General features: G+C 35.5%; 6 protein-coding genes and 2 pseudogenes across 7 annotated transcripts; 5 read left to right on the top strand and 3 right to left on the bottom strand.

The window, feature by feature from the left end:
• On the top strand, nt 3974-5995 carry LOC104761196 (molybdenum cofactor sulfurase-like). Its single transcript, XM_010484234.2, has one exon. The coding sequence runs from the start codon at nt 4049-4051 to the stop codon at nt 5750-5752; it is 1704 nt and encodes a 567-aa protein (XP_010482536.1). The 5' UTR covers nt 3974-4048; the 3' UTR covers nt 5753-5995.
• Nucleotides 5917-7322, top strand: LOC104761197 (transcription factor TCP19-like). The gene is made up of 2 exons (XM_010484235.2): nt 5917-5995; nt 6204-7322. Exon 2 carries the CDS (start codon nt 6243-6245, stop codon nt 7173-7175), a length of 933 nt encoding a protein of 310 aa, XP_010482537.1. The 5' UTR covers nt 5917-5995; nt 6204-6242; the 3' UTR covers nt 7176-7322.
• Nucleotides 8475-10307, top strand: LOC104761194 (alkane hydroxylase MAH1-like). The gene has a single exon (XM_010484233.2). It carries the CDS (start codon nt 8510-8512, stop codon nt 10070-10072), a length of 1563 nt encoding a protein of 520 aa, XP_010482535.1. The 5' UTR covers nt 8475-8509; the 3' UTR covers nt 10073-10307.
• On the bottom strand, nt 10288-11532 carry LOC104763385 (probable long-chain-alcohol O-fatty-acyltransferase 5). The gene has a single exon (XM_010486762.2). It carries the CDS (start codon nt 11419-11421, stop codon nt 10411-10413), a length of 1011 nt encoding a protein of 336 aa, XP_010485064.1. The 5' UTR covers nt 11422-11532; the 3' UTR covers nt 10288-10410.
• Nucleotides 14329-15808, top strand: LOC104761193 (peroxidase 66). Its single transcript, XM_010484232.2, has 3 exons — nt 14329-14611; nt 14706-14894; nt 15041-15808. The coding sequence occupies exons 1-3, from the start codon at nt 14399-14401 to the stop codon at nt 15605-15607; spliced, it is 969 nt and encodes a 322-aa protein (XP_010482534.1). The 5' UTR covers nt 14329-14398; the 3' UTR covers nt 15608-15808.
• Nucleotides 15930-17646, bottom strand: LOC104761192 (annotated as a pseudogene).
• Nucleotides 18832-23201, top strand: LOC104761190 (MADS-box protein AGL71-like). 2 transcript variants are annotated; one of them, XM_010484230.2, is made up of 8 exons: nt 18832-18936; nt 19318-19504; nt 21810-21894; nt 22015-22076; nt 22192-22291; nt 22390-22431; nt 22547-22588; nt 22860-23197. In XM_010484230.2, the coding sequence occupies exons 2-8, from the start codon at nt 19323-19325 to the stop codon at nt 23013-23015; spliced, it is 669 nt and encodes a 222-aa protein (XP_010482532.1). In that variant the 5' UTR covers nt 18832-18936; nt 19318-19322; the 3' UTR covers nt 23016-23197. The 2 variants fall into 2 exon arrangements, with proteins under 2 accessions (XP_010482532.1, XP_010482531.1); XM_010484229.1 differs by lacking the exon at nt 18832-18936 and having other exon boundaries at nt 19227-19504; nt 22860-23201.
• Nucleotides 23317-24577, bottom strand: LOC104763383 (annotated as a pseudogene).

Here is a 25658-nt window from a genome sequence, read left to right as displayed (position 1 = left end):
TTGATCTTAGGGATCTCTTAGTGGGTTGGGAATAGATTGGGAACAAGCTAAGAAAAGATCTTAGGTTTGTGTAAGTCCAATATTGAGCACTAACTGTAATTGTGCTCAAGAAGTATTACCAACAAAGTTTGAGGACGTAGGCATTTGCTGAACCTCGTTAAAAATTGTGTGTCTCTTGTCTCTTCTACACTAACAAGTGGTATCAGAGCAGGCATCTGTGCAGAGTCTGACTCAACAAACCGGTGAAGATCTTGGGAAGAAGAACATGGAGGCACAATCAATGTTATTCATAGAAAAAGACTTATTGGTGTTAGATCCAGATTATTATGGGATGTGGAAGGTGTTGATGATGCATAAAATTAAAGGAATTCATGAAGATGCATGGACAGCAGTCAAACTTGGATGGGAGTCACCGAAACAGACTGTTGTTGATTCTGGCGGAAATCAGGTGGTTGTTCCAAAACCCAACACAGAGTGGTCAAAATCTGACAAAGCTTTGTCCAGATTGAATTCTCTGGCACTTTCAGCAATATTTGGTGGCGTTCGCAGGGATCAGTTCTCATTGATTCAAGGTTGTACATCTGCTAAAGAGGCTTGGGAGATTCTGCAAACTATCTTTGAAGGTACAACAAGTGTGAAACGCACAAGGTTAGATATTCTTGCTTCTGAGTTTGAGAACCTAAGGATGTATGAGTTCGAGAACATTACTGCTTTTAGTGGTAGAATTTATGCTATTGCGAATGAAGCTAGAGCTCTTGGAAAGAATTACAAAAACAGGAAGTTGGTCAAGAAACTGTGGAGGGGTTTAGCTCATAGATATCATCCTGTGAAAATTGCGATGGATGTTGCTCTTGATATAAACAATATGTCTTTTTAGGAGGTAAAAAGTAGATTGCTAAACTATGAGTTGCAATACTTATCGTTTGATGTAGGTAAGAACACACAAGGAATTGATGTTTTCTCAGTCTGTGATAGTGAAGAGAACACAGTGGCTAGTAAAACAGGAGAATTTAAGAGTTTTGTGGTGCATAAAGGACGCAAGAGTTTGAAGATCATAGGAGAACAGAAAAGGAATAAGGTTAAGTGTCATGATTGTCAGGGCTTTGGTCATTTTAAATCAGATTGTCCTTCAGTGAGGAAGAAAGGGTTCAAGAGTCTACATTCGCCAAAAAGGAAGAAAAACACACAAAAACCTCAAACAAACAAGTCAAAGTTTGTTGCCCTTTGTTGCTCAACGAAACTTGCTGCTAATAAGTTGGAACTGAAGTCTGATAATGGAACAATTTGTTGTACATATCAGGACTCTGAGCCAGCAAAAGAAGAACTTAAATTGTTGTTGAATGATCAAATCAACACTTTGAGGAAAGATCTGATACAAAGGGAAAAGGAAAATCAGAGGCTTGTCACAGAGAAAAATGATTTGTTAAGCAAAATTTCAAATCTGGAAGAAGATCTAGCTCTGGAGAAAGTAAAGTCTTGTGATTTAGATAAACGTTTAGAAGATCAGTTAAGAAGCATCAAGATGTTGAGCAGAGGAACAAAGGATCTTGGCAAGATTCTGACAACTGGTAGAACATGTAATGTCAGATGGGGTTTGGGTTACCATGGAAGTGATTCTGGTGCAACTACTCAGTTTGTTAAAGGAGAAACCTTGGCTTCAAAAGTTGTAGATTCAAGTCTCTGTATATCTCCGTCAAAGGTCCGAAACGTGTCTGTCAGCAAGGAGACTAGTGACAACCGACTGAAATCTTGGCAGGCGTCTGTACACAACAACTTTAAGAGAAGAGTGATTGGTTGTTGGTATTGTAGGAAATCTGGTCATACCAAAGCTCAGTGTTACAAGTTCTTGAAGAGGGTAACACAAGTCATGAGAAGGAAGAAATTTTACAAAGAGGGTCAAAGATTCAATCAAATTTGGATCAAGAAGCATGATTTATATCGTCTTGAAGACTACACAAATCATGCATCAAGGGACAGACATTTGTATTCTGACAGTGGCTACTCAAGGAATCAGAGAGGTGTTCAAAGCAAGAGACGACATCTAAGACATGTGTATGAGAAATTCCAAGATTCAGGCCAATGGAGAAAACGTTGGAGACCGAGATGTTGAGCCAAAGGATGTCGTCTCACAGACCAGATAATAAGAAGAAAGACAATTGTCTGTTTGACGACTGATCAAAGTCTTGTGCTGATGGTTGATATTTTAGGATGCTTTGTCAAGGATGCTTTGTCAAGGTAAACTTGAGCTCTTAATGTTTTTTTAATGAGTTTTACCACTCAAGCAGGGGGAGATGGTGTAAGAAGAATATGATTTTTGTTTATGGGGAGTTTCCAAGATGTTGTTTGATTATGGGGGAGTCTTCAAGAGGTTGTGTTATGGATTTCCAAGAATCATGAAGTGTTGTGCTTGAGTTATAAAACTCAGTAAAAAAGGGGGAGAATGTAAGTGTATGTGGGCAAGCTCAAGTTGAAGATGAAGTTCAGGAAGCTATACAAAATATGTCTGCACAAGCTTATGTCTCGGCACAGGCGTCTGATGTATGCACAAGCGTCTGTCTGATAAAAGAACATCGGAGGCCTGTTGATTTTGTTTGTATGTCTTGGTTTTGAAGATTTATGAAGATATACTTAAGGCACATTTTGGGATATTACTTGGAGGTAAAGCACGATGAAAAAGGAAGCTTGAAGATATTTAGAAGATTTAATGGAAAAAGGAAATATTCGTTTAACAAAGAATAAAATTAAATGGAATATTTCCTCTTGATTTTAGGAAAGTTGTTAGCCTTGGGAGAGGCAAGAAATCCCTTAAATATAGAGGGTCTAGGACTTAGAAACTTATCTCTTCAGAACGTGAAAAAAAGAGGAAAAACCTTGTAAGCCTTTTGGCATCTTTGGGGGAAAAGGGTGAGGGTTTTTGTTTCTAAGTGAGAGTCCTGGTGTAGATCAGTATTGTTGATCTTAGAGATCTCTTAGTGGGTTAGGAATAGATTGGGAACAAGCTAAAAAAAATCTTAGGTTTATGTAAGTCCAATATTGAGCACTAACTGTAATTGTGCTCAAGAAATATTACCAACAAAGTTTGAGAACGTAGACATTTGCTAAACCTCGTTAAAAATTGTGTGTCTTTTGTCTTTTCTACACTAACAAATAGTAGTATAAACAAAGTTTTAAAAAAGAATTTGGGGACGAAGTTTTACACAAATGATAACGTTATAAACTTATAAGTTAAAACAATAGAAGTTTGAATATCATATGTGAATTTTGCAACAAAAAAAAAAATGGTTATCTAGTGCTATTTTTTTGTTTTGTGTATAGCTATTTTTATATTTTGTAAGTTTATATATAACTGATTCCGATATTAGGAAATTAGAGTTTATCGTACTCACTAAATGACTAAACAAATTAGTATAGTTATATATATGTTCCGCCTTTTTTCATTAACAAGACAAGACTTGAGAACATATTTGCTTTTTATTTTTTTTGGGTAGAACATATTGGCTGATTTCGTTTACTAAGAAATGGGCATAGTGGTATATCTTAGCATGTAAGCATTGTAAAATAGCTAAGGAAACAAAAGTAAAGAAGATAACACTTTCTTGACCACTAAAATCAACGCGTTCTAAAGAAAGAAAACTCGTAACAAAGTGTTACACTTTTCAGTCTCTTCTCGATAATAATCATTACTCTCATGCGAATTTGCTTCTGCTTTTCTTGTTCTCACATATATTAGATTTTATAGGGAGACAAAACCATCCATCAAACCATTCCACTGATATAAACTATAAAAATTTTATATAAATTTTGGCATTTTCGAATGTACTTAAATCTTTTCTTATTTTCAACTAAAAATTTAAAAATAGAGAAAACATATATATCTTCATCATATCATACATGGGAAAAGACAAGAGAAACACGCTTTTGTCTTAGGTGCACTAGCACTACCTTTAAAAACTTTAGACTTTAGTGTATTTAACACAAGCTAGACTAAACACTTGACATCACAAAAACACATAAATCTTTGGTACCCAAAAAAAAAAAAGAGAAACAAATGCACCAACCATGTCGCGGAGATTCACCACCACCAAACTGCCTTCACGGCTGCTTCTCATCCTCACCGTTTCACGGTGCCACCACTTCCGAGCATCCGTCAGATTCAACTCCCACCGTCACTTCCGCCACTCTCCGCCGTGATTTCGCTCAAACCACCGTCTCCACCATCTTCCCGGACACTCAATTCGCCGATCCAAATTCTCTCCCTTCTCTTCACGAATCCTTCTCCGATTTCATCCAAGCTTACCCCAATTACACCGACACTTACAAGATCGACCGTATCAGATCCGACCATTACTTTCACTTGGGTTTATCACATTACACGTGTCTTGATTACATAGGAATTGGTTTATACTCTTACTCTCAGTTACTCAACTACGACCCTTCCACTTACCAGATCTCTTCTTCCTTGTCTGAAAGTCCTTTCTTCAGTGTTTCTCCCAAGATCGGTAACCTCAAGGAGAAGCTTCTCAACGATGGAGGTCAAGAAACAGAGTTTGAGTACTCGATGAAGAGAAGAATCATGGGGTTTCTCAAAATCTCCGAGGAAGACTACTCAATGGTCTATACCGCCAATAGAACTTCAGCTTTCAGACTCGTCGCAGAGTCTTACCCGTTTAACTCAAAACGAAAGCTTTTGACGGTTTACGACTACGAGAGCGAGGCAGTGAACGAAATAAACAGAGTCTCTGAGAAACGTGGAGCCAAAGTAGCTGTAGCTGAGTTCTCATGGCCAAGACTCAAGATCTGTTCATCCAAGCTAAGGAAGATGGTTACTGCTGGAAAAAACGGAAGCAAGAAGAAGAAGAAAGGTATTTTCGTCTTTCCGCTTCATTCTAGGGTTACAGGATCTAGATATCCGTATCTATGGATGAGTGTGGCACAAGAAAACGGGTGGCATGTAATGATCGATGCTTGCGGTTTAGGACCTAAGGATATGGATAGCTTCGGTCTTTCGATATATAACCCCGATTTCATGGTGTGCTCGTTCTACAAGGTTTTTGGAGAAAACCCTTCCGGATTCGGTTGCTTGTTTGTCAAGAAAACCACCATTCCGATTCTTGAATCTTCCACTGGATCAGGTATGGTTAACCTCGTACCTACCAACAATCCGATTTCACTACACGCGTTGGAAATCAACCGGACAGAAGACACAGAATCTGAAGAGACATATAGCTTTAGTTCTAGTGTCGAATACAAAGGCCTAGATCATGTGGACTCACTAGGGTTGGTAGCAACAGGGAACAGATCAAGATGCTTGATCAACTGGTTGGTAAGTGCTCTGTACAAACTCAAACATTCGACAACTAGCCGTCTCGTTAAAATCTACGGTCCAAAAGTTAATTTCAATCGAGGACCAGCGGTTGCGTTCAATCTATTCAACCAAAAGGGAGAAAAAATCGAACCGTTCATCGTGCAGAAGCTAGCTGATTGCAGCAATATCTCACTCGGAAAAGGTTTCTTGAAGAACATCATGTTCGAAGAGGAATACGAAGGAGTGAAAGAGAAGAGAAGAAACAGAGACGCCGACGAACAGGGGATCTCTGTTCTCACTGCCGCGTTAGGGTTTCTTGCGAATTTTGAAGATGTTTATAAGCTTTGGATATTTGTTGCTCGGTTTTTGGATTCGGAGTTTGTAGATAAAGAGAGTGGGAGATGTGGTGTTCATGTTTATGAACACAAGAACCGTGAAATTGTCTAGTTTCGGCTCGGTTTGGGTTGGTTAATAAACCGGTTCAACTATCAATAAAACGTAGTTCGGTTATCAAGGTCAGAGTGCGAGAGTGATGTAGTCGAATGTCAAGGCCCATTATCAGGCCCAAATTGGTTCAGTAGCTAAGATGTGATCTACACCGTTGATTTGATATGGGAGTATATAAGAATTAAACGATGATCTTTGAGGGGGGCCTTCTTCCATTTTTGTAGGGTTCTTGGAGAGGATAAGGTGAGCTGTGAACTTTTTGATTTTTATACCTTTTTAGTTTTTCTTCACTCTTTTTTTTTTTTTGCTTTTCCCCCTTTTATTTTGTCACTGTTCTTTAATTTGCCTAAAAAATTCAAACTTTTTAAGGTTTGGTTCGTCTGTCAAATTGAAAGATAACATTTTTCCTGTAAAAAATAACAAATTTGAATTAAATTTCTCTTCTTTACAGAAAAAAAAAAATCAAATTTTTGGCTAATTTTGGAGGTAAATGGAGTCGAATCGAGAAGGCAAAGCGATACGAGAGATTGACGAAAATGTTGACCAAGTAGTAACAATGACCAATCTGTTTGACCCGGATCCGAAAACCAACCCGGGTTTACTCATGAAGAAAGAACAAGTCCGGTTTTTGCAGCCGTCGACGACGATGATGATGTCTAACTCGCTCGAACCGGCTCCGAAGAAGAAGAGATTACCGACTAAAGACCGTCACACGAAAGTAGAAGGACGAGGTCGGAGGATCCGAATGCCTGCGGGTTGCGCTGCTCGGATCTTTCAGTTGACCCGTGAGCTCGGTCACAAATCAGACGGTGAAACCATACGCTGGTTATTGGAACGATCTGAACCGGCGATAATTGAAGCTACCGGAACCGGTACTGTACCGGCTATTGCTGTTTCGGTTAACGGGACTTTGAAAATTCCTACGACCTCTCCAAATGACGGTGACGGTGACCTAATGAAACGGAGGAAGAGAAACTGTACGAACGACTTCGTCAACGTTAACGAACACGACAGCTGTCATAGCTCCGTTACTTCTGGGTTAGCTCCGATCACGGCGTCAAATTACGGTGTTAATATTATGAACGTTAATACGCAGGGTTTAGTGCCGTTTTGGCCTATGGGTATGGGTATTGGTATGGGTACTGCGTTTGTTACTAGTGATCCGAATCAAATGGGCCAAATGTGGGCTATACCTACCGTTGCTACAGCACCGTTTCTGAACCTTGGTACTACACCGGTGTCTAGCTACGTCTCAGACGCTTCTCTCGTCGCCGAACCACACATGGAAACAAGCGGTGGAGAAGGCGGTGCAGCACAATCGCTGAGGGATTTTTCGTTGGAGATTTATGATAAGAAAGAGCTTCAGTTTTTGGGTGGCTCAGGGAACTCGTCTCCATCATCGTCATGTCACAACAAGACTTAGGGAAACTTAACTGGTCGTTCTTGTTTTTAAAGGTCAATTTGATCTCTGATTTAGGATTAAGATGTGTAAGGAAGAACAATTCAATCTTTATGTTTCTATCAAATCAAAACATTTTGGTAATGAATGATATGAGACTGTCCTATCATATTTTTTTAAGATTCCAACAAAAGTAATGAAATGACATATAAGAGACTAAATAAACTTAATGATAGCAACTTTAACGGCGAAAGCCAATATGGGCATATGAGTCTGAGGCTTAGGGTTTTGCTGGGCTTTGATTGGGAAGCAAGTAAAGCAGCGGAACCGGTAGAGATTTGTGGGGACTGGGATTAGAGGACCTTTATCAAAAGAGAAGAGGATGAGTTTAAAATTGGCGAGCCATGTGAAAACTGATGTAGTGAAAGAGAGATGCACAATGGAGAACAACAGAGGAAGAACAAGAAACAGAGATGGGGGAAAGAGAGAAACCGAGGAAGTCCTGATTTGATTCTAGGTGGCAAATAGTAACAATAAGATATGGAAATGATTGTAAAAACCAAAGACTTTGATCAAACTCTTGAGTTCGTCCTCCATCTCTCTCAGATCTTTTATGTGTTTATTACTTAGTTTTTGGGCAGTAACCGAGCTGATTTTTTAATGTCTTTTATTAGCAATGATCACCTTAACTATTTCAAGAAGATATAACAATAACATTGAGTACATGAACATGGAGTAGGTGGGAATTGAACTGAATAAAGAATAAATTTGAAAATGAGAGCTCATATCTAAAAGATCTAAGAAAACCATTTAATTCTAGGTTTCTATTAATGGTTTGTGGCACACAAACATGTATCAACTCTACCTCATTCTACTCTACATCCCAATGTATATACTTAATAAAAGATAAATCTTGCAATCAATATTTTTGTATAAAATTTTTAACTTATTACAAATCTGTGTATACACTTATAAAAATAACTCTGTGTCTGTTTTTGTTGTTCTTTTCTAATTTATAGCATATGGAATTAAACCTCAGAATCTTTCGGATAAGGTTGAGCCTATCTCTTCTCCTAAATTGCAGTGACTGACTGAGACGCTACCAGCGATCTTTAAAAGTTTCATCTCATCCATTTGTGGTTAGTAATTGCTAATTGGTACAAAACTGCACTTATTATGATGATAGTGTCTGACTTCCTTGCATGCAATTCAATATTTGAAAATAATTGGATAACTCACAGCTGTAACAAACATATAATATTTCTAGTTTGTCTATAAATTATCTTTTTGTTTCCTCTTCCCTCAAAGACATCATCACAACATTGATTCATCTTTGTTTATCAACCTTCATTTCTCATATGGATTCAATAAGCTCAATTGGAGTTTCCATAGCCATCATTTGCTTTCTCATCCTCCATTGCTTCCCCTTCAAGAAACATCTTTACCGGTTCTTTATAATTAGCTGGCCGGTTGTTGGGATGATTCCGGGTCTTGTCTTGGTGCTCCACCGTGTCTATGACTTCACAGTGGAGCTTTTTGAAAGCACTGAGCTAACATTTTTATTCAAGGGACCGTGGTTCGTTGGAATGGATATGCTGCTCACAGCTGATCCAGCTAATATTCACTACATAGTAAACTCAAACTTCTCCAACTTTGTTAAAGGTTCTGACTTCAAAGAAGTCTTTGATGCCTTCGAATATGCTTTACTCACAAAGGACTCGGTGGCATGGAAGAATCTGAGGAAAGCTACTCATGTCATGATCAACCATCAAGGATTTCAAAGATTGTCAATGAGTACCATGAGAGGTAAACTCAAGGATGGGCTTGTTCCATTTTTTAATCATACCGCTGAGGAAGGCACAACCGTAGATTTACAAGAAGTGTTCCGGAGGTTCACGTTTGATATAACTCTAGTTACTGTAACTGGGTGTGATGATCCTAGATCTCTCTCCATTGACATGCCAGAGGTTGAGTCGGCTAAAGCTCTAGACGATATAGTAGAAGGGATAAAGTATAGGCATGTTAAACCTAGATTCTTGTGGAAGCTGCAAAAATGGACTGGAGTCGGGATAGAGAAGAAGATGACAGAAGCTGGTGCCATTTTTGATAGAGTGTGTGCAAAATACATATCAGCCAGGAGAGAAGAGATAAAAAGATCACAAGGGATTGATCATGACCATTGTGATGGAGAAAGTGAAGATCTTTTGACATCTCATATAAAGCTTGATACAACCAAGTACCAGCTCTTGGATCCTATCAATGATAAATTCCTTAGAGATAATGTCTTAGCTTTAATACTAGCTGGGAGAGATACCATTGCCTCTGCTCTCACTTGGTTCTTCTGGCTTTTGTCTGAAAACCCTAAAGCGATGACTAAGATTCGCCAAGAGATTAACAAGATTCTACCAAGAAGTAGTAGTAGTAGTTGCCAAGAGACGCCATCTTATGATCCAATGGAGTGCGTAAACAAGTTAATGTATCTACATGCCGCATTGTGTGAGACAATGAGGCTTTACCCACCGGTCCCTCTCGAGCGTGTGTCTCCTCTAGAATCAGATGTGCTTCCAAGTGGACATAAAGTCGAAGCAAACTCAAACATTTTGATCTTCATTTATGGGGTTGGTAGGATGAGAGCTGTATGGGGAGAAGATGCCTTAGACTTCAAGCCAGAGAGATGGATTTCGGAGACCGGAGAGTTGAGACATATACCTGCCTTCAAGTTCTTAGCTTTCAATGCTGGCCCAAGAATATGCTTGGGTAAGCAATTAGCTATGATTCTAATGAAGAATGTGGCGGTGGAGATATTACAAAACTATGACATTAAGGTTGCCACAGGGCAGAAGTTTGAACCGGATACTAGTTTAATTCTTAGAATGAAGCATGGATTTAAGGTTACAATTAACAAGAGATGTTCAGGTTAATATTAGTGAAATAATTATGTTGTGTTTCTCCCACGTCGCTAAAGAAATCTTAGTTGGTCAAAAAAAAAAAAACTTCAGTAGTGACTTGTTTACCATTTCGGGGTTTTTACCTATATTTCTTAAACCAATTCGGACTTAAGAAACTTAACTGTTACTTCTTGTTTTTATTTATTTATAGTATGTCAGTTTGACCACTGATTTAGAAAAAAGATGTGTAAAAGATTTGGGAAGAACAGTTTAATCTTTATGTTTCTGTCAAACATTTTGGTAATGAACGAGACTGTCCGATCATGTTTTAAGATTTCAACAAGTAACTTGTTTCAAATATCTCCAAGAGACTAGATAAACTTGTGCTTCAAGAAACTAACTAAAAACAAACCCTCGTTGATGTATTTCTCCACCACGCCGCTCCTAGCAAGCTGAGGTATCATCAACCACGAACCAGTCAGGAACACAAACCCCACTGTGAGTATCCTTGAAACTACCGGACTCAACTGCCACCGCTGCGTCACCGTCGTCTTCTTCTTCACAGCCAATTCCGCCGCAAGGCAAGCGCCTTGTAACATGAAGAACAGAGTAACTTCTCCCGTGGGCATCTCACGAGTTAAATAGAAGAAGAGAAAGTCGTGGACCAAACCAGAGACGGTGAACGTCACCAAGATCCCAGAGTACAGAGCCCAATCGGAGCTCATTCGCCGTTCAGAGACTTGCCGCATTGGTTTGTAAACGGCTGGTTTGAGAATCGTTGGCACAATAGTATTCCATCGTCGCCCCCAGAAGTCTTGAAGAGATGTGGCTAAGTATGGTTTATTAGACTGTGGCTCCAGGTCGCACCCAAGAGAGATAGAAACAAAAACTTTGAGTAACGTAAGAATAATCTCAATCTCTAGGTACATATGTAAAAAATAGAGTCCTAATAGCAGAACCGGAGGCAGAGTTTTTTTGTAATCATACAAATGTAATAACACACCAAAGATAGCAACTTTAACGGCGAAAGCCAATACGGGCGAATGAGTTTGAGGGTTAGGGTTTTGTTGGGTTTTGATTGGAAAGCAAGTAAAGCAGAGGAACCGAGAGAGACTTGCGGGAACTGGGACTAGAGGACCTTTGTCAAAGGAGAAGAGGATGAGTTTGAAATTTGCGAGCCATGTGAGGAAAAATGCTGTGATGAAAGAGAGATGCACAGTGGAGAAAAACAGAGGAAGAACAAGAAACAGAGCAAGGATGGGGGAAACAGAGAGGAACCGAGGAAGTCCTGATTTGATTCTAGGTGGCAAATAGTAACAGTAAGATACGGAGATGATTGTAAAAACCAAGACTTTGATCAAGTTCTTGAGTTCTTCCTCCATCTCTCAGATCTTTTGTGGTTTGCTGTTGAGCTTTGGGCAATATCTTAAGTAGTGACTTGGCTGATTTTGTTTAATGTCATTTTTTTACTAGCAATCACCTAAAGTTAAATATTTGAAGAAGAGATTACATCGAGCACATAAAGTAGGTAGGAATTGAACTAAATATAAAGAAGTTTTTTTTTAATATCGAGTAACGTCCTTGCTGTCTTGAGTTAAACGTTGTGATTTCTCAACCATACAAAATAAATAACAAGAATTTGTCTCCATCGATGAGTATCTGTACATATACCATAAATACTATAATTCTCAACCATACATGTAGTAGTAATGCTACGTCTAACTGTGTGGTAATGGTGTCGAACTGTCAAATGTTGAAATTGCCGGCCGTCAACAATCATGTGTCTCAATGTTTCTGTAACCGCATGAGAAAGAAGAGAGTGTCCTTAGTGGAATTACAGGGTGCATGGTGAAACAAGCCAAGAAAGTATTGATTCCAAGTTTATAGAAACCTGTAGAAATCGTCCACAAAGTTCGTCTCATCCATTTGTGTGGTTTGTAGTTGCTAATTGGTACAAACTCAAATTATTAAGATAGTGCCTGCACACAGTTCAATATTTCAAACTTATTGGATAGCTCATAGACGTAACTCGTAAGATAAAATATTTCAAAATATGGGAAAATTTAGGAAGAAAGTTAAACTAATTTTTAAATTTTAAGGTCTATAAAAATGTGGATTTTCTTATATTATATTAAAGACGTACACTCAAATTGCAAAATGTAGATGGTTTTCCTAAGACATGGAAATTGATTCTTGATAAGGAGACTTCACAACTTAAACGGAAGTCACTAACCCATCACAACTTGGTTAAAAATATGCATATTACCAAACAAACTCACAAAGACTGAAACAAATTTATACTATTCTTTTTGGAAAATCTTATTACAAGCCAACCAATAATTATGTTTGTTTTAAGTTCTATTTCGAAACCATATAGCCTACGAGTAATTTAATAAGGAGACTAAGTGTGATCAACCTTAAATTTTAGCTTGTAATGGGGGTTTATTATATGCTTAAGCTTTTATTTTTGATTAATGGGGTTTTGAAGTTTAGTGTAGATTTAGTATATCGAAACTTAAACGGTACCTTGTTTAACTTTTGGCTATTTACCTATATATCTAAAACCAATTTTATGTTTTCTATTTTAACTTTTAAGTTAAGTGTGCTTAAAATTATTAAAGTAAAGATTAACTCTTCTTAATAAAAAATAAGGACTCATAAAATTTTAACCGAAAAGAAATTATAAATAACTAAAAGCACATAGGAAAATATTAGAAAACCCATAGAATTGGGTTTTTGGATTTTAAAACTACAAATTTTAGATTTCCTTAACTTTTTGGAAAACAGAAAATCTAATGGATACCTTCCGGACACTGGACATACATTTGACATTACCTAAGGTTTAACATTTTTTTCTTTTTTTTTTTGCTAATAATGTAAATTTTTTATTAAAATGAAAACAGTTCAGGTTTACAATCAAAGATTATAAACATATACAAATGGTTCCATACCAAAAAAAAAAGTAAAACATGGAAGCATAAATTATAGTACACAAATTTTGGTCCATCCACTTGACCAAAGCATTGAAGCTGAAGAAGTTAGATGAAGAGATGACGATTTTGAAATTTTTCTTAGATAAGTAGCTGAAGTAGAAGGTTTAGCATTTGCATGATCAAGTTCAGTTTGTGATCTGATTCTTACAGTGTAAGTGGATAAATTACTTTGGGATTGTGTATTGAACATATATGATCAATATTAATAGCTGTATAAACAATACAGGTTTTTAGAATGCTCATGTTAACAGAAGGATAAACAATGTGCGGATGCCATTGGTATATAAATGTGGTATCAAGAAATGTAGTTTTGAGTATTATTATAAATGTGGTATTATTTGTTTTATTTCTTTGTTGTCAAACCGTATGGTGCGTACCCAAAGCACGTAATCCTCTTCGGTTGTACGCAAATCCAATTTTAATGTATTTTTCTCGTTTAAAAATTGAAATTTTCATTAGAATATTTATGATAATTCCCGTAACTACAATGCAAACAGTGCCGTACACGTGAGAAGACAAAAAAAAAAAGCAAAAAGATGCAGAAAATAAAATAGTAGTACTACAAATCCTTTCACCAACCGTACTGCTAAGCCAAGGCATATTGAAACCAAACACTGATAGGCATAACTCAACAGTAGCTACACCTTTATGACCATCTTCTTGTTTAATTCTCTTCTTTATTATTTCTTAATCTTACTCTATATCCACACAAACGACGACACACACATCACAATGCCACCATTTTACATCTGATTTTTTAGTCTATATTACTCATATATAAACTTAAGTTTAACCCAACAACCACCTTGTCATACGGTTTATTTTGTACCATCCCTGTTCTAAACCGTTACCTTTCCTAATATGGCATCATCATCCGCATCTGGATTCTATTTACAATGGGATGTTTGAAAAGTTCAATCAATTATGTTACAAAACAAAACAAAAAAAATTACTATAATAGAAAGAGAAGATTTTATCGTTATATATGTTCATGGTCAAATGTATGTATAATAGATTGGATATATTCATGCTCAAAATGTATACACTTTTTTTTATTATGGTTTACCAAAAAACAGATTCTATCCAGCACGGCTGTACATATTCTAAGTTTCACCAAAGTACATGCTTCGACTCAAAGTACGATTACATTAAGGAGAAAGGAATTTGAACACCGGAATATATGCATGTTTGTTTCAAATAATTTGAGTAACTTTAAAGCATGTGTTATACACATAAACATTTTCTAGAATATTAGCCACTCATATCCTCTCCTTATATAACCAAAAGTATCCTGCTTCTTCTTCTTCATCAAATCCTCAAACAACAGAAGAGTGCTTTCTGAGTCCCAAAACACGAAAGCATTAAAATGGCATTCTCGAAAGCACTCATACTTGCTTTGATCTTTGTTGTTTTTGCGATAGTTAAGCCTTCAGAAGGTGCTCTTAATGCTCATTACTATGATCAATCGTGCCCCGCTGCTGAAAAAATCATACTTGACACTGTTAGGAATGCTTCTTTGTATGATCCCAAAGTGCCTGCTCGTCTCCTAAGAATGTTCTTCCACGACTGTTTCATCAGGGTATGCATCTTGGTCTTCTTTCTTCAATCTTTGATAATTCATCCAGTTATATGAAGTTCAGTTTTGTGTAAATTATTTGGTTGGGTTGTTGTAGGGATGTGATGCGTCTATTCTACTAGACTCGGTAGTGTCAAACCAAGCTGAGAAGGATGGTCCTCCAAACATCTCGGTACGGTCATTTTACGTGATCGAAGAAGCTAAGAAAAAGCTCGAAAAGGCTTGTCCTCGTACTGTGTCTTGTGCCGATGTAATCGCCATTGCAGCCAGAGATGTAGTCACCCTGGTAAGTCCCTCTATTACTTTACATATGGTCTATATATCCAGTTAACTTTTTCTTCTTCAATTCATTTCTGTAGTTTTCATTTACAGTTTACATTTTGGTTTACTTAGCTTGTCCATGCCTCTTTGTCATCTATCTCATTTTTCTAGTCCGGTGGTCCTTACTGGAGCGTACTAAAAGGGCGAAAAGACGGAACAGTTTCGCTAGCCAGCGAGAGTACAAATCTCCCACCACCAACGTTCAATGTTTCACAACTGATCCAAAGCTTTGCAGCAAGAGGATTGTCAGTGAAAGACATGGTTACGCTCTCAGGTGGCCACACCATAGGGTTCTCTCACTGTTCTTCTTTTGAGCCCCGTCTTCAAAACTTCAGCAAATTCCACGATATTGATCCTTCGATGAACTATGAGTTTGCACAAACCCTGAAAAAGAAATGCCCAAGATCAACTAACCGGGACAAGAACGCAGGGACGTTCTTGGACTCTACAGCCTCGGTTTTCGATAATGTTTACTACAAGCAGATTTTGTCTGGGAAAGGCGTGTTTGTGTCTGATCAGACGCTTCTTGGCGATTCCCGGACTAAGAAAATCGTGGAGAAGTATGCTCAAGACCAAAAAGCTTTCTTCAGAGAGTTTGCAGCTGCCATGGTGAAACTTGGAAACATTGGAGTCAAGAAGACCGGACAAGTGAGAGTTCACCCCCGGTTCATCAACTAAAAGCATTACCCCTAACAAGCAACCAAATGAGAGTTTTATTTTCTTCAAATTTGACTTCATTTATACTTAATATTCTAATAATGTACACCGGCCAGTTTATGGATCGGTTTTTAAACCTTCTAATTCTCTACGAGTTGCAGAGTATGCTTTTTTAAAAAGTAAAATTGTTCTGCTTTAGTGAACTTACCTTTATATTCATCAGCATTTTCACTTACTGGTCAACAAATTTGAGTCACTTAACATCAAACAGACTCATGGCTTCTTATAAACGCTGAACCAGCGGAAACCATGAGCTTGATTCAGGTAAATAGTGAACTACACAAGCTTAATCGATGGCTCATAATGTTGTATGAAAGTAACTATTGTGAGAAACACAAGACATATAGAAAAACGACTCATAGACTCATGGCGGCTTCTAATAAACGCTGAACCAGCGGAAACCATGAGCTTGATTCAGGTAAATATTGATCTACACAAGCTTAATCGATGGCTCATAATGTTGTATGAAAGTAAATTAATGTGAGAAACACAAAATACAGAGAAGTGTTCATGCAAAAACAACATCAGAACGGAACACATACTTGACACCTTTGGAGACATTCCTTCCTTCATGCAACATACACTTGTCTCCATGGATGTGAAAGAGAGCCATTCCTTCCACTGGAGCTACCTGCGATATTAAGTAAGTTTAGTTGATGATATCAATAAAATATGAAATTAAGACCAAAGAAACAAATTTGAGAGTTGATTACCTCAGCCACGATACTGTTCCTTGAACCATAAAAGACGGTTTCTCCACCTACCAATGGCTCAGCTGAAGAAGAATCATTTGTCTTGCTTGAACTACTCTTGGATTTTGAGTTCGTACTGTTCCCGCTTAGATATATCAACAATGTGTAATAAGTCCGCTTTCCATCTTCAAGATCAGCACTTTCATCAATATGACGACCAAAATGCTGACCAGCACTATACCTGAAAATTCACAATCACACTGTGACAAATCTACAACGTTGTAAAGGAACACATCCATAGACTGCAATGGAGAAACATGAAAAGAACATATTCTTTGCACATCTTTCCACAATTTTTTAACCATCACCAAGAAACAAAGTATGAAACTTCAAAAAAACGTTGGGACTACAAACCTGTAAAATCTTATGTTTGGATTCAAGCCAACAGCAACCTTCCTCCTAATCTTGATATCGGTAAATAAATCAGAAATCCCTGATTGCCATAACGTATCAGCAAGGACGGGATCGTTCACTGAGATACGATGGTTATCCCTATAAGCTTCACCATAAGATGGACCACGACTTCCTTGGTGAGTGAAACCGAGAGACTCTGCTAATTTAACAAAACCCTTTGATTCATCAGAAGTCAGACAGTTTTCCACCTGAAATCATAAACCCCAAATGTTTAAAAAACTTCCCAAAGCAACCAATCTATACTTCAAAATGTTACCTAACATCATATTTCACAAAAAGGGTTATGAACAAAACCATCTAAACAAGAAGAAAGCGAATCAATTTCAACAAAAAACCTAAAACCCATTTAAAAATTTAGCATTTTTTCAAAGAGTTCGAAGCAAAATGGTGTTGCAATTTCATACCTCATGGCTTTAACCTAGATAGATTCGAACAGAGTTACAAAAAAAAAAAAAAAAAAAAAAAACANAAACCCATCAATTCGAGCTATAATACAAGAATCCGCTCATAACACTCGATAAAGATTATAAATTTACAACTTACGGAGTCAAGGATTCTCCAGGATTCATCAGGAGATATAAACCCTAAAACACCAATTAGGCTTAAAACTAATATTGGGGGAAAAAAATAATTGAAATGGTTTGATGATTTTGCGAGGAGCTTACAGTGAAGAGATCATGATTCTTCAGATAAGAGACATTGAGATTAGGTTTGAGTTTGATCTTTGGCCACTTTATTGTATCTCCTCCTTTATCTCCCATCTTCGCGTTTCTAGCTTTCTGGGGGAGGGTGTATGATCAGATTCAGTTGACGATTTAAATTTGTTAAATTCATTTATAATTTTTCTTTAGTTTTTTTTTAACTCGATATTCATATATGTATATAATTTTTTCGAAGCCCAATTTTGTATATTAAGCCCAATAATTGTATAGATGACCCAACAACAAGAGTGTTTCGTTACGGATCCATGTTTTGACTTCACATGACTTTAAACAAAGGTATCAAAAATGGAGCATTCAGCATAATGCATTTTCATTTTTGTTTTGTTAATAACACATGTTGTTAATGTGTTGTGTCCAATTTTAATATTAGTATTTGTTAATTGTGTTACATATAAGTCATTAAACATTTAAACAATATGTTATGATCAACCTTTCGTATACAATCGCAATATGTAAATGATGTTCCATCGGATTGGTTTTTTTTGTGATCCGATCTTCTATTAAGAAAACGTTACGATCACATTTGTGGAAATAATAAAATGCACCCATATAGAGGAGCAAGAATGGGCATCAATGTTGACCGAGTCCCACGACCGAAAGGAATTCATATATTCCCCTTATCACGATTTAGACTTGAGGTTGAGAACATAATGGTGTGAGTTATTATACTTTTATTTCACTTTTTTTTCCTCATATTTAGACACATACTCTTATCACATTTACTTTCAAGAGAAAAGAGGAATATTACTTAACATAACCAAAGAAACCAAGTAAAAGAGGAAAAAAGGAATCTGTGTGTTGTCTGTTGAAGACGAGGTCTCTCATTTCAATAGAAGCTGACTGTGATTTTTGGGAAAGCTGAAATAACATACGTGTTTTTATATAATTGGTTGACAGTGCACATCAGTGTACGATGATGTCGACACGCCGATCGAAGAAACACTATTCTTTAATCTATATACATGTATTATCTATTCCACCCACTCTTCTGTTTTGTCACCAAATTAAAAAAAAAAAAAAAAAAAAAAAAAAANCCTGTATTTTTAAAACTTAGTTCCTTTAATTTTCCACAATTTATATATCTTTTTAGTTAATTAATTGTTTTTTTTTCTTCTGCTGCTCTATTCTTAATTTTACCAAAAACAGATAAAGTCATGGGACATTTCTTTAATCAGAAACTGGGACACACTCACTTTTGTTTTTTTGTTTTTTTTCTTCTTAAATACTAGTGTTCTCTATATTTCATTGTTGATCAATTATTTATCCAACTAGTTCACCAAAAGAAGAAAATAAAAAAGTCTGTTTTCTTCTTTTTCCTTTTTCTCTGTCCAATTAATCAGAACACAGAAAAAAAAGCAAAGCTTAGACTTAGGGTTTGTGGCTCTTGTACAAAGACACAGAGGTAAACACAGAGAGCATCATCATGAGATCTAGTTCATGCCCCTTTCTAGGGTTTTTATTTTCTACCATTGTTAAGCTTTTGTTTCATTCCATTCTTTGTTATTTCCATCTCTTAATTTTTTTTTTTGTCGGCTGATTTTTGTCTGGAAAAAAATTATGTTCTTTGGGGATTTTGAAGTGAATCTAGATAAATCTTGTTTTGAATCTCTTCAGTTTCCTACATTTTCTTGGGAAAGATGATTATATCAAACTTTGACTTCCGGCTTTGAATCTCCTTCTCGTTTTGCAATAAACATTCTCTTTGGTTTTGTCTGAAATGAAAAGTCCTTTTGGATTTTTAGTTAGGGTTTCAATCTGATGAATCTTGGAATGAATATGGCAGGAAAGATGGGGAGAGGGAAGATCGAGATCAAGAAGATCGAGAACGTGACGAGCAGACAAGTAACGTTTTCTAAGCGAAGGAGCGGTCTCTTTAAGAAGGCTCATGAGCTTTCGGTTCTATGCGATGCTCAAGTCGCCGCCCTTGTCTTCTCTCAAAGTGGAAGATTATATGAATACTCTAGCTCCGAGTAAGTATGTTCTTTCATCTAATATTTTTTACACATATATATGCCAATTTCTAAATCTTTATCTACACATTGATTTATAGAGTGTCTTTATAGCTTCTGTAGTGAATAGTTCTATTTCATTGAACAAATCGTACTAGAGATTTTGCAATCACGTTAAAGATTTGCCTCTCTCTCTCTCTTTTTTTTTTCCTAGCTAGTTCCTGAAAACATTTATTTATGTTTCTTTAAAAAAGAAAAATACTTGTGGAATGTATTTAGTGAGATAAACTTAAAGGTTGTCAATTACTAGCAAAAGGTTGTTCTTCAAGCACGAGCAAGTGGATTAGGGTTTTCAGAAAAGACGTTTCTTGAACAGTGAACCTCGTATACCTTGGAACTTAAAGTGTTTACCCACACAGTACCCACTTGGCATCTGGGTTTATTAGAATACCCCAACAAAAATGAATATACGAACATGTAAGTACAGAAAATTGTATATATTATGGATGAGAGAAGAAGATTTAAAAAGAATCTCTTGGGGATCCAAACTTTGTCACTAGATTTTCAATCATGAATATCCAATATAGCCAACAAAATGTCTATACATAGTTCATGTTAGGATTCGCTTTGTTTTTTTGGTTACGGTTAATTCGTGGCTTAAAAATTAGTGTCTAGTCTTAATTTACAGAGCAGGATTCATTTTATATGATTAGTTCCTAATGTTTCGTTTTGCATTTCATGCTTTAACAACCTTTGTGCCGCAACCAATTCTTCATTAGGTTTGGTGATTGCAAAAAAAGAATTTGATTTCCAAATTAGATATCTAATGTTATACAGTAAAACCTCTATAAATTAATAATGTTGGGACCAAGATATTTTATTAATTTATAGTGATATTAATTTATCTATAAATTAATAATTATTAATTTATAGATATATTTTTAATAGTTTAAATTTTAAAAATTATGAATTGAGACAATATTAACAAAATTTCGGATATTCAAAATTTTATGGTATTGAAATTGAATTTTTAATNGTGTTTACCCACACAGTACCCACTTGGCATCTGGGTTTATTAGAATACCCCAACAAAAATGAATATACGAACATGTAAGTACAGAAAATTGTATATATTATGGATGAGAGAAGAAGATTTAAAAAGAATCTCTTGGGGATCCAAACTTTGTCACTAGATTTTCAATCATGAATATCCAATATAGCCAACAAAATGTCTATACATAGTTCATGTTAGGATTCGCTTTGTTTTTTTGGTTACGGTTAATTCGTGGCTTAAAAATTAGTGTCTAGTCTTAATTTACAGAGCAGGATTCATTTTATATGATTAGTTCCTAATGTTTCGTTTTGCATTTCATGCTTTAACAACCTTTGTGCCGCAACCAATTCTTCATTAGGTTTGGTGATTGCAAAAAAAGAATTTGATTTCCAAATTAGATATCTAATGTTATACAGTAAAACCTCTATAAATTAATAATGTTGGGACCAAGATATTTTATTAATTTATAGTGATATTAATTTATCTATAAATTAATAATTATTAATTTATAGATATATTTTTAATAGTTTAAATTTTAAAAATTATGAATTGAGACAATATTAACAAAATTTCGGATATTCAAAATTTTATGGTATTGAAATTGAATTTTTAATATTTAGAAAACATTAGTAACAATAAATTACAAATACAATAGACAAATTCACCTATACACATGACATACATAAAATTAAATTTATGAATAATAATATAGATTGTTGTATTGTAATAGTCAATCAAACTATCGAAATGTAAATGATGGATATCTAAAAATTGAAAACTTTAAAAAATGTAGCTATATTTATGACATGTTACAAAAGATTTTATATCATTATATTTTGAAAATACAACATAATAGTTGTTTTGTAGATACGAGCTTTAAGAGAAACATACATTATATTTTTTTTTCTTTACATACATTATATATATGTAAATTTACATGATTATTAATTTATGATATTATTGAGACCATATTTTACATGGGGATTTCAGAAAAATTATTATCTTATTATCTTATCAAATTTTATTATTTTTTACACTGGCCCGACTTGGGACTAACAAAATTTATTAATTTATAGTGTTTATTAATTTATAGAGTATTAATTTATAGATGTTTTACTGTATATCAAAAACTTGGTGATAGTCATGGTAGTCCGTATAAAATGATAACATGTACTTGTACTTTTTTGAGAATGTTCACACATAATATATCAATTCTTATGAATGTACATCATCATTGACAAAGAAAGCATCTCTTGTGAATAAAATTTTCAGGATGGAGAAAATTATAGAAAGATATGGTAAGTTTAGTAATGACTCCTTTGTGGCCGAGAGGCCCCAAGTAGAACGATACTTGCAGGTTCATTCTCTATATACATACCTTTTTTTAAATTTAATTTCCATTTTTAATATATAAACATTATGTTAATTAATCTGGACAATACTTGGATGATATTTCTATTTTTGGGTGTATATATAGGAACTGAAGAAGGAAATCGATAGAATGGTAAAGAAGATTGATCTTCTTGAAGTTCATCACCGGTTCGCATCTCACTAGTCCTATGGTCATTCTATTTCTATATATATAACTGTACATTGTTTCAGTCCTAAAATATAGTACTAAAGTTTTTTTATCTCTTTTATGGTATATATGAAGTAAGCTGATGGGGCAAGGTTTGGGTTCGTGTTCAGTGGCAGAACTTCAAGAGATAGACATTCAAATTGAGAAGAGCCTTCGTATTGTAAGGTCAAGGAAGGTAAGAAATACATACACACACATAGGTTAACATATTTTGTATATATATAGAGACATGTTAATGATGTAATGTCCTCATTGGTTGATCTTGGTGCGTAGGCTGAGTTATATGCAGGTCAACTGGAAAAGCTAAAAGAAAAGGTACTTACAGTTTTTTTAACCTGATCGTAAGTTATGATATACAAATTTTAATTTTTTGAGATTGATTATATTTTTTCTATGTGATTTTTATTGATCTTTCTTCTTCGGATTATAGGAGAGAGAGCTCTTGAACGAGAGAAAAAGGCTGCGTGAAGAGGTAATTACGCACACACTCATCAAAGGATACACATTTTTCACACATGAAATTTAGTTACATCTCTTCGTTTTAGGTAGAAGCTTACATTGTTTGGTTTGAATTAACAAAGAACATTTCTCATTTAAAAGAAAAACTACAAATTGGTAATAATAAGTCTATATGCATTTATATCTTTCCCTCTTTTTATGCATGACTCATTTATATATACAAATTATGAAAACTCATTTTATATATACAAATTATGAAAACTCATTTTATATTTTATTTTCAGCAACTTAGAGAAAGGTTGATGCGACCGGTGGTGCCACTAACTTTACAAATATGTGATAAGGGTAAAAGTACTGAAGATGGTGGTAGAACAAAACATTCCTCGACGTCGGATGTTGAAACTGATCTATTTATTGGATTGCCCGTTACTCGGCAATAACATATATTTCACACGTTCCGTAAATTGGCTGCTCACAGTTTTTAATACATCGGTGGTTCGATGTTTGTATACAATTGATTCCATAGTTTATAGTTTTCTGAGTGCTTTTGACCATCTATCTATATGTGTATAAACAGGAAATAATTTGACATGTATAAGTTGTCACTTTAGTGTTATTTTCCGGAATAATTAAACGTGACGGTTTTGTTTCTATGCAAATGCGTCTAAGAGCATGGGCATTGGTGTCCCCATGTTTTTGGTCCCCCAAATATAATAGTATTATTTTGAAAGGTTCTTATTTTTAGTATGGGCATTGGTGTATTTGGTCCCCGGCTTTCTTTTTAGCTCTTTTGAATAAGATGTCGAGTAATTTAGAAGCTGTTTGGCTCTTGCCCGCCAAGAAAGACGCAAACTTTTTGAAGTAAAATACTATGAATGGAACTGGAACCATATTGCTGCAAACAAAAAGACAAAATCTGTGTCACTTCTTGTTGCTACATAATGGAATCAAAAGAAAATGGATTAAACGTTTGCTCTAACTTATCATATAACTCAAAACTCATTCAAGATCATAGATTCAACTAAACAACAGAAAGGTGTTCCTCAAACAAGACACATTGCAATTTTCACACACATGTTATCACAAATCTACCATATATTCAACAGAAATGAGAACACTGCTAATCTTGTTTCATTAATATTGAATCAACTAATCAACAGAAACGTGTACCCACCCACAAACAAGACACATTACCATTTCCATACACAAGTTATCACACATATAGAATCAACTAAACAATAGAAACGTGTACCCTCAAACACATTTCAGACAAAAGCCAGATTCAAATTTCACATTTTTTATCACCATAATTACCAATGACACTTGCAAACTCTGTTCTAAGAACAAATCAACAAAAATATCAAGATGTGCCTTAACTAATGCAGGGTGTGAAGATATAAGAGACACTAACCCAAGAACAGAGAAGAAAGTGAGAACCGTAGGTTTCAGCTGCATCTAATAACCAACGGGAATAGCACCACGGAGCTCAATAACCGGAAGCGTGGCTAAAGCAAACACCACAGCTTCGACTGGCCAACCAAACTAGCGAAGAGTGGCGGCGATTCTGAGACCAAAGCTCGACGATTTTATTGAATCAGTAGCCGCTTTGGCATCTCCAGACCTAGCAAACCAAAGCAAAGAGAACGAAGCCCACAACACAATGCATATCGCGGATTTCACAGGGTTCACACCAATTGACGGAAGCTGGATGATTTCGTTTCCTTCTTCGTCTTCTTTGGCTTTTCCGAGAAACCCATCTGGAGAAGAAGAGAATCTGGTGAAATTGCGGCGTAATGGGTAGTAAAGACTGGAACTTTGACTCTCTAGGAAACGATTGTTTTGATTCAATTTTGGAGAAGTCGAGAACTTTCTCTCGATAAATTTTTTGTGTTTTACCCTAGAAAAATTCTTCTTCCAATCAGAAACAAGCACGTGGCCAAGTCGACGGACGAAAAACGTCCCCAGCGAAAATACGTTTCTTCGTTAATGGGCTATTTTCCATTTATTTTTAAAACAAAAACATAAAGGACAGCCCAAAACAACGGCGATGCACATGGTCTAATCTGGTGTCGTCTTGTCTCAATGTTTAGTTAACATGTCCGTATTTGAACTTTTTAGTTCTCAAGAAGCCTATTTATATCGTCAAGACCAAATCAAGACGAACAGTTAAAACAAATCTTAGTCTTAATATTGCAGGAAAGTGCAAAATACACGTGGATATGTCTGGTTGCTTAGTTATGGAAGTACGTCAACTACTCTATGATGATGATGATGATATCGACGCGCCAATCGAAGACGTTGTCCATCTTTCCTTTACATTTTTCCATTGATGAAAATCAGACTTTGGCTAAAACAAAATCGTAATTACTCATTTTGAATTTATAGTCAAGACCAAATCTTGCTCCGATCCATAGTCTTCCAAATAGATTGCTCAGAGTTAATGAAAGAACGAAAACAAACAACTCCACTTTTTGAGTAAGCAAGAATTTTTTTTTTTTTTTTTTTTTTTTTTTTTTTTTTTTTTTTTTTTTTTTTTTTTTTTTTTTTTTTTTTTTGACTGGGAAACCTAAGAATAATAGTATAACACTATGTAAACTTTATTTAAATACCTTTGGTAAAATGTATTAACATGAAAATTAAAACCAAAACATATCGAAAAAAAATTGGGTTAAGTGAGACTGGAATTAAAAAAAACTATTTTAGACCAATTTTATTTTTGTTAATATCTTTATTTTTATATTATCATATATGTACAATATGTTGACTCTGTTTCCATTTATTATTTTCAGTATTTGATACTAGGTTTTTTGTGTCTCTTATCCTAGCAGGTCTCAATTAACCTTATGCAGTTGTAGTGCAGAAGGTGTCAATCCAAATGGGAATCTTTACTATCACTCAAGATGCAATCAAGCAGTCACAAGTTAAGCCAGATTCGAAATGAGTTTTTGTCTAACAACCTAGAGTGAACGAGATGCAGGAACAAAACAATTTTACAGAACAAGAGCTAAAATGCAATAACTTAAGAGAGCAAAAACAAGCTAAACGAGCAGAGACAAATGAGCAAGCTATTGGAACAGAAATAA

The sequence above is a fragment of the Camelina sativa genome, chromosome 18 (assembly GCF_000633955.1).
Source record: "Camelina sativa cultivar DH55 chromosome 18, Cs, whole genome shotgun sequence".
NCBI classification, from domain to species: Eukaryota; Viridiplantae; Streptophyta; class Magnoliopsida; order Brassicales; family Brassicaceae; genus Camelina; species Camelina sativa.
Note: the sequence above shows the minus strand (reverse complement) of the source record. Positions and strands in the feature narration are given on the sequence as shown.